The sequence below is a fragment of the Chaetura pelagica genome, unplaced genomic scaffold (genome assembly GCF_000747805.2).
Source record: "Chaetura pelagica isolate M959 unplaced genomic scaffold, ChaPel_1.0 scaffold662, whole genome shotgun sequence".
NCBI classification, from domain to species: Eukaryota; Metazoa; Chordata; class Aves; order Apodiformes; family Apodidae; genus Chaetura; species Chaetura pelagica.
This window is the reverse complement of record NW_009952266.1, coordinates 65,790-81,451: the sequence shown is the minus strand read 5'-3', so window position 1 is coordinate 81,451 and position 15,662 is coordinate 65,790. Positions and strand designations below refer to the sequence as shown.

Here is a 15,662-nt window from a genome sequence, read left to right as displayed (position 1 = left end):
TGAGGGTGTCACCTCCAAGTGTCCACCCCCCCCCCCCCCCCTGCCACAGCAGGACCAAAACTAGGGCAGGTCACTCAGAAAGGCATCCAGACAGGGTAGGAAAGTCTCCAGAGAAGGAGACTCCACAACCTCTCTGGGCAGCCTGTCCCAGGGCTCTGGCACCCTCACAGCAAAGAAGTTCTTCCTCATGTTGAGGTGGAACTTCCTGGGCTCCAGTTGGAATCCATTGCCCCTCGTCCTGTCCCAGGGCACAAGTGACAAGAGCTTGTCCTGCCTTCTTGATGCCCTCATGTATTGAGAGACATTAATTAGATCGTCCCTCAGTCTTCTCCTCTCCAGACTGAACAGCCCCAGGTCTCTCAGCCTTTCTTCATCAGGCAGGTGTTCCAGTCCCTTCATCATCCTCGTAGCCTCCCTTGGACTCTCTCCAGTACATCCCTGTCCCTCTGGAACTGGGGAGCCCAGAACTGGACACAACACTCCAAGTGAGGTCTCACCAGGGTCAGTAGAGGGGGAGGAGAACCTCTGCTGGAGACACCCCTCTTGATGCACCCCAAGATACCACTGGCCTTCTTGGCCTCAAGGGCACATGGTTGAAATAAAAACATTTTCATGTTGAAATGAAAAACCCAATTTGGATTTTGTGTCTTAAAAAGCAGTGTTTGTAAGGTCTGCAGGCAGAGTTTGAAGGAAAGCTGGGGGGGGAACTGTTCCATTGTGCACCTTTTAGTATTATAGTATTTTTAAGACAGACTGGCATTTTTCACTCACTGCTTTTGTTAAATCCCCTCTGCTTTTATTCTAAGCCTTACAACATCCTTAAAGCTCAGCTACCATATTCAAGTGATTATGTGCAAGAAAAAGACCAGAAAACTAAATCAAGGGAACTAAAGAAGGCTCAGGACTTTCCTGAACTGTTTTTGAGCTCTGCTCTTGGTTTCCTGATTTATAAGTGCCTCCTAATGTATTAAAAAGGTCAATGTGAAAACCATGCTGAAATTACCCAAAGACCAGAGTTGGCTACTTGGAAGTAACTAGTTTTGGTGCTTGGTTTTCTTTCAGGGTTTGAATAATCAAGCTAGAACAAGCAATCCACAGGACCAGGCACAAGGCCAAGGAGGTGTGATTACAGGATAGGAAGGTATAACCTAAGGCAAAATCCCTCAGCTGGCTTTACTAACCCAGGGACAAACACAGAGAGGAAAGGGCAGGGGACCCTCCTGCCAGTGACTGCCTCAGTGAGCCTAAGGAGATTAGCTGCACAATTAGGTATTTAATCAGTGCCACTCCCAGCCCAGGCAGCAGCCTGGCTGGTGTGTGCCTCCCCACCACACCCCTGAGATTTGCCCTCTACATAGAGCTTGAATTCCCTCTGCAGCCCCTCCAACCCCACTGCACTCTGTGTGACAGCAAAGCACACCCACCTCCACCCCCCCAAGAGAGCCTGAGAATCCAGCAGCACAGGACTTGCTTGTTGGTCAACAAATCTGAAAGGCTTGTTCAGCAGCTCCTTTACAGCCAAAAAAACAACAAAAAAAAACCCCAAGTCACAGGAGCCAGAACAGGGCCACTACCAATGAGAATGAAGCCCTTGCTCTGTTCCTACTAACAAACTCAATAAAAATCTAAGCAATTTAATTTAATCATGTTCAAAGCACTATCAAGGAATTCTGTTCTGGCTGCAGCCTCTTGGAGAGAGTTTCCTGTGGGAGGAACTGCTGGTTTTAACCATGTTGCTCTGGTCAGCCTGACCCCAGCACTGCCTGTGGGCTCTGCACGAGGTCCTGCAGCCTGCACCAAGTCCCTCTGCCTTCTCTGACCCTGCCCTGCCTGTGCAAGTAGAACCAGCAGCCTGTTTATCTCTGCATAAGAGATATTAGGAATAAACTAGGTATTAGGAAGAAATTCTTCACTACAAGGGTGGTGAGGAACTGGGATGGGTTGCCTGCAGAGGTTGTTGATGCCCCATCCCTGGAGGTTTTTAAGGCCAGGTTGGATGAGGTTTGTGTGGCCTGGGCTGGTGGTTCCTGCTCATGGCAGGGGGGTTGGAGCTGGATGATCTCTAAGGTCCCTTCCAAACTTAATGATTCTATGAGTCTATAAGCACACAGAAAACACTACCAGACCAAAAAGGGTTTGTGTTTGGGATTTTTTGATTCTGAATCATCCCATTTATCTTGCTAGCTGTGTGTCTGCTAAGAGGGGCTGCTTTTAGGGGTGGGTGACTGTAATTATACAAGACAAGTGGAGAAGCTGCACTCAGATTCATTCCCTCCACAGTCAGAGCCTTGATTTTCTGAGAATTAAACCCCCATAACGAAGGGGAGGGCTTTGCATGCCATTATTATTGATTTACACATTTCATTGCACCCCCTGAGTGCACACAAGTAATGACCAAATGAGTTCAGAGTTTAGATCTCAGAGTAAATTCAGCATCTCTATGTCTAGGCTACATAAACAGCCCGAATGGGCACTGGAAAAACTAGCAGCATTGCAGGGATGATTCCTCTGCTTTCTGCAGCCCAGTTCTGAGCTGGCAGTCCCCCCAAAGCAAGGAGACAGCCAACAGAGCAAAGGGGTGCAAAGAGAGAACCAACAGACAAGGGAATTAACAGAATTGTTCTGGTTGGAAAAGACTTAAGATCATCGAGTCCAACCATTAACCCAACTCTACCAAGTCCACTGTTAAACCATGTCACTCAGCACCACATCTACACAGCTTCTAAACACCTCCACGGATGGGGATTCAACCATCAAACTTGGCAGCTTTGCCCGTGTTTAATCACCCTTTCAGTGAGAATTTTCTTCTAATATCCAATCACCAACCTCCCTTGGTGTAACTTGAAGCCATTTACTCTTGTCCTGCTACTAGTTACTAGGAAGAAGAGACCAAACCCCACCTCACTACTACCTCTTTTCAGGCAGAGAATGCATTGGGCTAGAAAGGACCATACAAGGTCATCTAGTCCAGCCCCTTTGCTGGGGGTCCCTGAGCACAGGGACTTTTTTAACAAGATCAGGTTGCTCAGAGCCCCATCAAGCCTGACGTTGAATGTCTCCAGGGATGGGGCCTCCACCACCTCTCTGGGAAACCTGGGCCAGTGTCTCACCACTCTCACTGCAAAGAACTTCTTCCTGATGTCTAAATTTACCACGATCTAATTTAAGGCCATCCCCCCTCAACCTATCACTCCCTGCCCTTGTCAAAACTCCCTCCCCAGCTTTCCTGGAGCCCCTTCAGGCACTGGAAGCTGCTCTAAGGTCTCCCTGGAGCCTTCTCTTCTCCAGGCTGAACACCCCAACTCTCCCAGCCTGTTTCCAGAGCAGAGCTGCTCCAGCCCTTGGATCATCTCCGTGGCCTCCTCTGGACTTGCTCCAACAGCTCCATGTCCTTGCTGTGTTGGTGCAGGAGCCTCCCTTTGCAGCAGGGCTGGTGAGCTGCTGAAGGTCTGACATGAAGTAACATGAAGGGTAACACGAAGGCTGAGGCAGTTCTGACAGTGCTCAGGAAGGCCTGGCCCGACGGGCTGGGCAGGCTGGGGAGGAGCAGGGCAGGACACACCAAACCAGGCTGACCCAGCTCTTATTCTTTTCTCATCCCCCTACAGTGAGAGTGTTTGGGGCCAGGTTGGTGCTGCCCCAGCCCCTAAAGTCCAAACAGAGCCCTCTGCAACAAGAGAAATGTCACTTTTCTGCCTCTTGTTTTTACCCTTTTCGAAACAGGATGAGGATCAGCTCCTTGGCCTGGTGCTCCCAGACTCTCCCCTGCTCAAGTTAGTGGTGAGTTCCTTCAGGCAAGGCTTGTCTTTTGTCATTTGTATGGGCTGTGTGTGGTGCCAGCTGCCCTGAGAGGCCCTGCCACTGCAACGTCCACAACAGAGGCTGCAGCAACACCCAGGTACAAAAATAAATACATTAAAAATACATTCATGACCCTCGTGTACAGCAAAGTGCAGCACAAGAGGCAAACATCCATTAGGGGAGGGTGTAACATCACACAGTGCTCTGGTCTCCCTCAGCCTCTTCTCCTCTTTTCATTCCTTCCAACATAAATGCATTTCAGGTCAAAATTGCATAGAATTGCTTAAATACTTCCTTATTTTATCAACCTACTTTCCATCTTGAATTGCACGTTGCAGGAGGTAACAGGCTGGAAATTCCTCTGGGATCATGGACACGATGGGTTGTTCGAACACTTACTTCATAAATACAATTTAAAAATCTAAAAAAACTCTAAAAAACCAACAGGATCAAGCCCACAGCAGTAGAGAAAGAAAAAACAATCCCAAACCACACACAAAAGGGAGACACAACAGGGAGAAAATAAAGCAGCTGTAAGCTCATGTGGAAACAATTTGATTACCATCAATTCCCCCAAGTACTGACCAGATAAAAACTTGTTTAGCTTATAAATTCTGACAAGATCACAACCCAAAGTAGTGCAGCTGCAAGTGAGGGATTTTTCTATTTATTACTTGAAATGGCTGAGCAAATAATAAGGACAGGAATCAAACCCCATGTTTCCTGCATTGCTACAGAATATTACCAAGAGGAAAGACAAGCTCCCTGGTGTTGTTACCAAGCAGCACATGCCTAGAGCAATGGGCAAGTGAAAAAGTGCCTTAGGTTTGAAAAACAGATTGTATTTCCAACATTATTTTCCTCCAGATGTCTGGGAACCAATCACATCATCTGGCAAATCTGGTTTTTTGGTAAAAAGTGTTACCCCTCCCCCCCTTTTGTTGCTCAGTTACGGCATCATTTGGGGCATGACTAACCCTAAGGCCCAAAGATGGGGGGCTAAGTAGGGGGTGAAACCAAATAAACTAGCTGGAATTTTAGGAGTTTGATTCAAAGGAGTTAAACTATTGGCCATTACTGACAGAATAAAGGTGGAAAGCAGGTACTTTCCACAAGATGCTACTTTGTTCTTCAAGAGTTATTAACAGTTATCAAATGAGAAATTATTTTAGGTGCAACTGTAACTTCAATTTGTTGAAGAAAAGAGATTATTATAGAAAGCATGAATTAAGTAGACAAGGAGTTATTCTCATTAAACTTTCTCCCAGCACGTAAATGTAGAAATTATAGCCAGATAAACAGTTTGTGTGAAATCTACTTTATCACTCCTTAGCAGTTTGGAAACATTTGCTTCATATTCCTCAGTCACAGAACACCAGCCTTTTATTCCTGTTACTCTTTTTTTATTCCAGGACAAGGAGCATTGGACTCAAATTCGAGCCCAGGAAGTTCCACCTCAACATGAGGAAGAACTTCTTTCCTGTGAGGATGACAGAGCCCTGGGACAGGCTGCCCAGGGAGATGGTGGAGTCTCCTGATCTGGAGACTTGATTTCAAGACCTGTCTGGATGCCTTTTTGATCTGCCCTAGTTGTGTGTGGTTTTTCTCTCCTGCTCCAGCAGGGGGGTTAGACTTGATGATCTTTGGAGGTCCCTTCCAACCCCAAATATTCTGTGACTCTGTGATTCCAGATTTAGAATTTTTGCAGGAATCAGTATCTCAGCTGGAGCTATTGATCCTACAGGAACCCCACGTGGAGATGAGAAGCTGGACATGGACATCTCCACTTTTGCAAATTCAACACACTGCTCCAGCCAGGGACAACCACAGGGATTTGACTAAATGGCTCAATGCACAAATTCATTCTGCGTTGCCTGGGGCTGACAAGAAAGGTTCAGTCCTCTCACCAGTTTCCAGCAGGTGGAATCAAGAATTCTCCACAGTATGCAAAGACATAAACTGTTCAAAATCAGTCTTTTTGGTAGTCAAAACAAAAACAAAGCCCTAGACAAATATATCAAGACCAATAGACCACACAACTTTGAAGTTTGCAGCATGAACCTTTTTTCAAATTCTGAAAGTTCCCTTTTAGAGTCTTCAAGGACTAAGGTATCACACACCATTAACCCCCTCATCCATGTAATCTAATTTACTTGGTGCACTCCACTGAAAAAGAATGGACCCCAAGATAAAGATCACAAATGCTATTTCAGGTTGGTTCTGGGGGTCTTGGAGCTAAGAGGAAAATACCAAACGAATAGAAAGTAAATTTAACAATAGCCAAGTCATGACTGCAGTTTCTGTGTGGTATGTACAGGGGGACAATCACCACTCTGCTTCTGCTGGTCACACCATTTCTAATACAGGCCAGGATGCCATTGGCTTTCTTGGCCACCTGGGCACACTGCTGGTTCATGTTCAGCCACTTGTCAATGATGGGTGGCCAAGCCAGTGATCTACATTTCAACATCCCTGGAATAACAATACAGAGAAAATGGACAGATGAACAGGAAGAGACCAGAGTTGGTAGAGGAAAAGAATAAACAAGTTTTGAAGAGAAACAGGGCAGAGAGAGGTGCAGACTTGGCAAACCAGCTAGGGAACAAGATGTGAAAATGGAGGAACAGAAGTGAAAGCTGAGGAGCAGGAAGTATCCAGGGAGTATCCTGGGAGTAACTACTGGGAGAAGGGGCAAAACTGAGGACTGTGCATCACACCAAAATAACTTGAAAATTCAATGATCAAGATCAAAGCAAAGACAGAGACAAAAGAAAGGGATTTAGCCTTCTGTGACCCTAGCAGATGGTTTCTGTTTCAGCACAGCACTGTTGCTCTGCACCTACATAAGAAAGCTGTCCTGGTTTCCCTCTCCAGACTCCACAGAGCTGGTAGAAATACTGCAGCCTTAAATATATATTCTAGTATTCTTTAGGGAGATTATTTTTTTCCTATGATTGCAAGGGGCTGTCAACCAAATCTCTATGGTAACTTTACTATGTAGGCTTAGGAACTGGGTAAACAGGTTAAACTCTTTATGACCTTCATTTTGGAGATTTATTAAATCACTGATTTGAAGACAAGAAACATTAATAACTTGGCTGTCCCTGAATTTTCTCAATTTTCTCCTTTAAAAATATTACACACTATCACAGTGGTTCTTAGAGCTAGTATTCTGATATGCAGGTATTTCTGGTTTTGAAAGTCTGAATTCTGAAATATCATTTAAAATCGGTTATTAATGAGAAGACGTATAGAGGATACAGATGTATCTGTATCCTCAGCAGCATTTTCTAGCTCCTTCTTCCATTTGAAAGAGCAGCAACATCCTGAAACAAACCAAGATCCCACTTTTGTATCCCAGGTTATTATATTGTAATTAGTTATTATCTTTTATGGCTCAAATCAATGAGCTGCTGTTCTGTGCTGTTATTTGCAAATTAACCTTTAAATGTCTCAAAGCAGTAGCACTTTTGGCCCCTGCACATTCTTGCAGTGACTGCTTTGATGAGCCTCAATTTGCCTCTTTTTCTGTAGATACAGAAGGTCATTTGAAGAAGATGGATAGAAACTCACTGATATTTAAGGAGAAATTGTTCTCTATTCACAACCACAATGCAAAGCTATATCATAGAACCACAGAATGGTGAAGGCTGGAAGGGACCTCAAAGATCATCAGGTTCCAACCTCTCTGCTATGAGCAGGGAACCTCCCACCAGACCAGGCTGCACAAGCCTCATCCTGGCCTTGAACACCTCCAGGGAATTAAATATGTTGTATCTCAGGTCTTAGAGCAGCCAGTTATTTTCTTAGGCTCTCTTTAAATCTAATTTAAAAAAAAATACTTCAGAAGCCAGGACCCTTGGGACACCATTGTGGCCCCTGAGAGCTTTTACTGGAGTGTGACACCTGCTGAATCTCCAGAACAGCATCTGCTGCAACAGTGAGAGTCAAAAAAAAAAAAAGTGCATTTACTCCCTCTGAGCTGATGTTAAACGGACTCAAAGACACAGAGAGATCAGATGATTTCTCCATGAAATGAACAACTAACTTCAGTGTGCCTTTCTGCCCCCATCACAACCTCAGTGTGTCAATCTTCTTCCCAGTGACCCACAGCTCAGCAGTCACTGCAGACCCCACCCCATACCATTCCCAATGCTCTCTGCCTCCTGTAGACCTTCCAGGATCCCTTTCCAATTATTCCCTTCTAAGGGAAGATTCCAAAATTCCCAGACTCCAAGATTTTTACTGCTGACCCTCTCACATCCTTAGATGTCTCTGCTCAGATCTCTCCTGCTCACACTAAAGTCCCATCTCTTACTGGGGCCCTTCTCATATTTTTCTGCTGGAAGGAAGTGCCTCTGGCAGAAAGTTCTTATTCAAGCAGCACTTATTTGCCTGACATACAGATTGGTCTGTGAAACATAGAGCTGTGTATGGCACAACTACACTAGAACATGGTAATGATCCCTTCTCCTGTCAAAGCATTCTTGGACAATTTTGTTAAAACTCATGCAAGCAATTCCATTTTCCTTGCAGCTTTCCTAATTTCCTTACGTCTCATTCCCAAAACTCTATCCCAAACCACCATTAAAAAATGTACTGAAAAGACCAACATTCCCTTGCAGAAAATAACATAAGAAGGACATCTCAGCATAAGGACATGAAGCTGTTTGAGAGAGAATCCAGAGGAGGCCATGAAGATGGCCCAAGAGCTGGAGCAACTCTGCTCTGGAGCCAGGCTGGGAGAGTAGGTTGTTCAGCCTGGAGAAGAGAAGGCTCCAGGGAGACCTTAGAGCACCTTCCAGTGCCTGAAGGGCTCCAGGAAAGCTGGGGAGCAGGACAGCAAGAGGACAAAGTGGAATTTATTTAAACTAGAAGAGGGAAGATTTAGATTAGACATGAGGAGGAAATTCTTTGGTGTGAGGGTGGTGAGAGCCTGGCCCAGGTTGCCCAGGGAAGCTGTGGCTGCCCCATCCCTGGCAGTGTTGAAGGGCAGGTTGGATGGGGCTTGGAGCAGCCTGGGCTGGTGGGAGGTGTTCCTGCCCATGCAGGGGGTTGGATCTAGATGATCTTGAACGTCCCTTCCAGCCCAAACCACTCCATGATTCTATGATAATTTGAATTATTTGCCATATTTACACTTGCTTCTCATTGAAATTCTGGCATTCATTCCTTATGCCACAACCCACCAATGGGCATCCTCTACATTCCAGCTGATTGCAGCAGGAGCCATCTTCCCAGAACAACATGAATCTATTCCAGAGCAACTGCAGTTCCCAACCTAAAACCAGCCTGAGAGTTTATGGGCATGGAATGTCCCACCATAGATAAAGAGGTCACAGTTAGGCAGGAGGTAAGGAAGAGCAGAAAAAAAAGCTGAATAAAGCTCTGACAGACACAAACTTCTGAGGAAAAATGTTGAAAGAGTCAGAATTGGGGTGATGGGACACTATTTTGTAGGCATATTTTCTACATATACAAACATACACACACACATATATAAAATATATATATACACACATAGAGCACATCCAGACCTCTCCAGACCTAGAGGTGATCTTTGGATTTCCTGGTTATAATGTTCCCCTGCCATTTCCCTGCCTCTCCTGCTTGTTTCTCTTAAGGAATAGCAGCCAATATTTCTACTGCTGTTTCCTTGGCTGGCTGAAGGGATAAACATATGCACCATGAATGTCAGGCATGGAGAACTGCCCATGTTGAGCTCAGTAGATTCTCACAAACAAACAAAAAAATAGCCTTTTTCATAAAAGCACTTAAAAAAAAACCCCACCCCTTAAAAAAGGCCAGCACCTTCCAGTTAATTACCGGGGAAAAGGAAAAAAAATGACAGCTATGCTTAGAAGAACGTTACCACTGCAAAATGAGATGCATAAAATCAGCCTGGTTTAGGATTGCATCTGCCTTTGCAACCTTCATTCTGTTCCTTGTGCATATCTGGAAGGCTGGATGCTGAAATCCCAGCCTCCTTGAAGTGAGGGTGCTGCCTGCCAAGGACTTGGGGGATGCCAGGACTGCAGCCACAGACTTTGCCTACGTGCTTCCAAATTTGAGACGTAGATTTTCCCACCAGGTCCTTTCCTCTTTTGTTTACAGGTTTGTCTGAATCATAGAATCACAGACTGGTTTGGGTTGGAAGGGACATTCAAAATCATCCAGTTCCAACCCCCTGCATGGGCAGGGACACCTCCCACCAGCCCAGGCTGCTCCAAGCCCCATCCAACCTGCCCTTCAACACCCCCAGGGATGGGGCAGCCACAGCTTCTCTGGGCAACCTGGGCCAGGCTCTCACTACCCACACAGCAAAGAATTTCCTCCTCGTGTCTAATCTTCATCTGCCCTTTTTCAGCTTGAAACCATTCCCCTTGCCCTCCCACTCCCTGCCTTGTCCCAAGCCCCTCCCCAGCTTTCCTGGAGCCCCTTCAGGCACTGGAAGCTGCTCTAAGGTCTCCCTGGAGCTTTCTCTTCTCCAGGCTGAACACCCCAACTCTCCCAGCCTGGCTCCAGAGCAGAGCTGCTCCAGCCCTCTGATCATCTTCATGGCCTCCTCTGGACTTGCTCCAAGAGCTCTATTCAACAGGAATGTCTACAGCCAAATGTAGACCAGGTTTTGCTTGGGCAGCATGTATTTCCTGAAGCCCCATGTGATGGTGGACTCCTGCTATGCATTAGGAATTAAGGATCTACTGATTGAACATTTGACTTGTTCATCCTTCTTAAAGTGCTCCTATGACATCATCTTTGAATGCTCCCATTGATTAACTCTCTGAATCTGGCTCTGTGGAGCACCTTACCCGTGGCTTTTGTGGATTGTTCAATTAAATGAATGGTTTAGTGACAAACTGATTGGGATTAATCAATTGAGTAAAACAACTGCGTGGAGAACGTGTGCACAGAATGGGCTTGGAAGTGGTTTTTAGTAATCAGAAGTGGAGACCTGCAGCTGCCACAATATCCTGATGATAACAGAGATAATAAATAGCTTATCTGGACCCAGGTGCATTCCATGCATATGTAAATGATAGGTCAGGAGCAAATGTATTTGTTAACTCAATCAACTGCAACTGACCATAATGAGTTTCATCTCTTCTGCAAAGCATCACTTGGGTGTGTCAACCTGATGGAAAATATTGCAGGTCTTGAACCTAAATGAGAAAAAAGAAAGAAGGACTGCAAGAGGTATCTGTGGGTTGGATTCTAAAAACAGTGGTAGGAAATTGCTGGAAATGTGGTGCATGATTAAGCTACTTCACACAATCATTAATCCTAACTGAGATTTCTGCCCAGGGAAGCTGTGGCTGCCCCATCCCTGGCAGTGTTGAAGGGCAGGTTGGATGGGGCTTGGAGCAGCCTGGGCTGTTGGGAGGTGTCCCTGCCCATGCAAGGGGGTTGGGACTGGATGAGCTTTAAGGTCCCTCCAACCCAAACCAGTCTGGGATCCTGTCATTTGCCTCTGAATTGCCAGTTTGCTATTAAGGACCAGAAATACCTGTAGCTTTTGCTGACAAGAAGTGCAGAGGAACATTCCCTGAAACCCACCAAAACCCAGCTAATTAATGTTATGTCAGGATCACTAATCCCTTAGGAGTAGACAAAGACAAACTGAATGTGTCTTCATCATGCAGGAAATAAAATCCATTTATAAGGAACCTGATCCACAAAATACAGATTTAAAGGCAGCTGTAACTAGCATGGATATTCCCTAACACAACTTTAATTAATCCTGTTGTCCTTTATGCTAGAAAATAATTCCTGTTGCTGCAGGTATTTCTCACAACCTGTTTGAACACATGACCCAGAAATAAGAACCACAGAGAAACAATGATCTACAATGTTCAATGATCCAACAGCCTTGGCCCTGACTGTCACCTCTCCAGGGCCTCCTGCCAGCTTCTCCTCTCACTGTGTCTTAGTTTTGTCCACCCCCCAGAGCCACCCACAGGCAGAGCAGTGTGGGCAACAGGGCTGCACTCCCTGCACAGGTGCCTCATTGCAGGGTCCTGGAGGGAAAGGGCATTAGGAGTCAAGGGTTAGTGCTGCTCCTCAACCAAAGACATGTTCAGCTTCCCAAAGCCAGTCTAAAATGATGAGATGCAAAAAGAAGGACAGAAGGGAGTCCAGAGAGTGAAACCCAGCTCATGGACCCAAGTGCCAATGGACCTCCTCAGAAGACAGGACCATCCTAGCTTTTCATTTACATTCAGGTACTGAGAAATCTGCATTATCAGCAAGCAAACAGCTGAATATTTGCATCCATACTGAAGTGGGTACATGGTAAGACACGAAGAGCTCAGTCAGGGACAATGAGTGAAGCTGAAGCCTGAGGGAAGCCCTTGGAAAGGTCAGAGTGTTCACGTGGTGACATTTTCAAACACAAGCTCAACAATTGTGTGCCCTTCCTAACCTGCCCAAGCTGTGTCTTCCTGCAAAGTCTGCAACAGAAGGATGAGCACACAAACTCCAGATAATTAGAGCCCAGGGGCCCATTATATATTATATTAATTTCCAAATCAGTTTCTGCAGAAAAGCCTTCTGCAACACCAGTGTGGGTTTTGCTGGGCAGCACTAACTCCTGGATACATTGTCTCTGTGACTGCAAATCCTGAAGTTGCTCCTCAGCCCTTTATCCCCCTAATATTCCCATTTAAACCAAGGAAAAGTTTTGTAGCTAAAAAAGAAAAAGGATTGAAAAAAGCAGATCTCACATCATCTCTGCTGGAGACCTCACTTCATGGCCTTTGACCTGCCTCTGTGATGTGAGTGTCACTCCTCATTTGCATTCCTGGAGGACCCAGACCTGTCATTCAGGGCTCACAGGGTCCTCCTAGGGTCACACTAAGTTGACAGCTTAGTTTGGACATGACTGGAACCAGTAGTCACACCAGGGACTGGCTGCTCCTTTATTATTACCTCTCTCTATTATTCCTGCTCCAACATAAAAAGTGATAATATTTTTTTGCCTCCACTGCAAAATATACAGGTAATTTTTTTTCTTAACTCTCTGAGGACCTTTTGTCAATTCTATTGACTGTTGTGAAGTCAGCAGTCACCCTGAGTAAATAAAGCTACATTCCAACATGTATTTTTGGGCATTTATTTTGTCAAGTAAATAACAGTTTCATCTCCATGGCTGTGTCACAGTGAGTGAAAACAGCCAGCAAAAAAAATCATAATAAAAAATAGGTATGATTTCACCACAGAAAATTAAGAGAAAGACTCAAAGACACTTACTAGGTTTGTAAAAATAACAAAGGGTGAACTGGTAAGCTCTTACTCCAGTTTCATTGTTCTTCTGAAATGGAGGGCCAACCACCTCCAGAGCCATAGGCATCTTGAATATGAACACACACATCAGGACTGAAGTCCTTTCATTACACCAACCAATAACCCTCCCCCCCCCCGGCAGGATTAAAACTGGCACTGAGGGCTCTTAATCTCCAGTGCTCATCTGAGACTGAGCAAAGAAAAAGATGCATTTTCTGCTTTCTTATTTCCCTCTATTTAGACTCATTTACAAGAACTTCCCTCAGAGACACCAACCAGAAGGAAAACTACAATGGAAGCATTAGGAATCCACCTCAGTTAACACGAGTTCCTCACACGATTGTCACAGCCTTACCTGTGGTAGCACTGGAGACTGTTGGCCACTGCTGATCAGGTCCTCCTGGTCCTCCACGTAGGACTCCTGCCTCCTCCACGTGCACAGCACTGCATGGGCACAGATCACAGTTAGATAACACAGCTCCTTTCTGCCCTGGGCTTTAAAACATCCCTTTCTTGCTGCTCTTCAAAAGTCATAACTGTTTGTTGCTGTGCAACTACTCCTGTAATATTTATTGTGTGATGGTGACAAGTTCTGCTGGAGATGTAGCTATTTGGACCTAAAAAAGTTATCTTTGATCATTTACTAAAACACAGTTGTAGCATAATTTATAAAACAATGATCTGCAGGGCATTTTGCATACCTGGAAGTCACTAACAAGGAGGTTAAACACCTCCCTGGCTGTTTTGATGTACTAGCATGAAAGCAAACTATAGAAAGCTGTTGGAATGAGTTCTGAGCTCTGTCATTTTGCTACTTTACCAGGTCCCACCATCCTGGGTTGCTACATGGTCCCCATGAGCAATTCAGAGAGAGAAATCCATGCAACCCCATGAGCAATTCAGAGAGAGAAATCCATGTTCTCCAATGCAGGAGCTAACCCAACAAACTGTGCAGTGTCACACTGTGAGCACTTGGCCTTGAAAGCACCAACGTGGGTATCAGTCAGCACCTCAGATGGAAGGTTTAGTGCAAAACTAGGGATGTGTTTGTGTGCAATTCCCTAGAGAAACTCGATTCTGTGACTGTGAACCCTGCTCTTTGCTCATCTGCTTCTCAGCTGCCTTCCACACTCCCAGTTAAACTTAATGAGCAGTGTCAACCAAATGACAGGTGTCAAGGGTCCTATGGATACCAAATTTCCACCATTTTCATTCAAAATTAGAATTTTATTAATATCATCAGCTGGGCAGGTTATACAGGGAGATTTCAGGTAAGGACTGGGGCTGGTGATGTGAGAGAACAGAGGAACACACACAATGTCCCAGAAAGGCTTCATTAGCTCCCCTGCCTGGGGGGGTAAATTGCTCTAGATGACCTCTGACCTTTCATTCATCATTCCAGGCAATACCTTGAGCTCTGTATAGAAGGGAATGTGGATTCACAGGATCACACTAGGAATACACAAGAGCAACCTGACTCTGAGGACTGGTAAATGCTCGGGTTGGCAGAAGAATTCCTGCTTCCTGCTCTCCAGCCAGTTTATTCACTTTACAGTAAACAGTCAGGGATTAAAAAAAAATAAACAACAGCAGGAACATAAAAGAAAGAAACCAGTTTGCCCAACAGGCCACAGAATCAAGCTGGCTCTTCCTTGCCTTCTGATCCCTGAGATGTAGGCTCAGCTGGAGAGACACACTGTGTCCTCAGCCACCTGAGCACAGTCTCAGGGATGGGCAGTTTGAATCTGAGCTTTGGACTTCAACCTTATGAAGGTTGTTCAGCCCTGTGGATAATAGATCAAAGGTGGTGGGTTACTACAGTCCCATTGCACCAGCAATTTTGGGAAAAACATACCATCCTGCATGTTGTAGTGCATCTAAACCTATAAAGTATCAGTCCTGTCAGATTACACCTGAATTCAAAACCAGTCATCTAATCTGCTCAGCAAAGAGGAGCAAAGACATTATTTTATTTAAATTCTACAAAACCAACCAAATTCTATTTTTTTTTCAGGTACTGAGTAACAGATAATAGCAGAGGCTGCTTGTGGTGTTAGGCAGAGGACTTTGAGGTGTTTAAGGAGATTTGGACAGAGCCTGACTATTCCTTCTTTGAAAATCTGTCTCGTATCTTTAAAATATCCTTAAAAGTGTGTCAATCATCTTGACTGTACCATGTGGCTGAAAGCCCAACTGCAGGAGCAGCATTATTACTTTTGTGGCAACAAGAAAATGCATCAATGCTGCAGAGAGTCTATTGGAACATCAGCAGAGGTCATTACAGGGAGCCTAAAAGCAAACCAAGAGGCTGTCACCACAATTAAATAATTCAATTACTGGAGCAGTTACACCTTGACAACCAATGTACAAAAAGACAGGAGGCAAACACAAAAAAGCACAGCCTATAGTGGTGCCATCACAGCAGGAGATGCAGTCACACTGGGTCTGTAACACGTGGAGATGGGAAGTGGGAGCAGCAAAACTCCTGTGCTTCCACCTCACTGTACAGATCCCCTTCCTCAGAGCCAGCTTTGTCCTTCCCCCAGAGGGCAAAGACAGAACTCCCCTTGGGAATGGCT

General features: G+C 45.2%; 1 protein-coding gene across 1 annotated transcript in view; it reads right to left on the bottom strand.

Annotated features, from left to right (window-relative positions):
- The window catches only part of PCDHAC2 (protocadherin alpha subfamily C, 2), a gene marked incomplete at its 5' end in the record, with an annotated part of 54,764 nt that overhangs the window by 28,404 nt on the left and 10,698 nt on the right, over positions 1-15,662 (bottom strand). Inside the window, one exon of the mRNA XM_010007751.1 lies at positions 13,439-13,533. Coding sequence (XP_010006053.1) covers positions 13,439-13,533 — 95 coding nt within the window. The remainder of the gene's footprint in view (positions 1-13,438; positions 13,534-15,662) is intronic.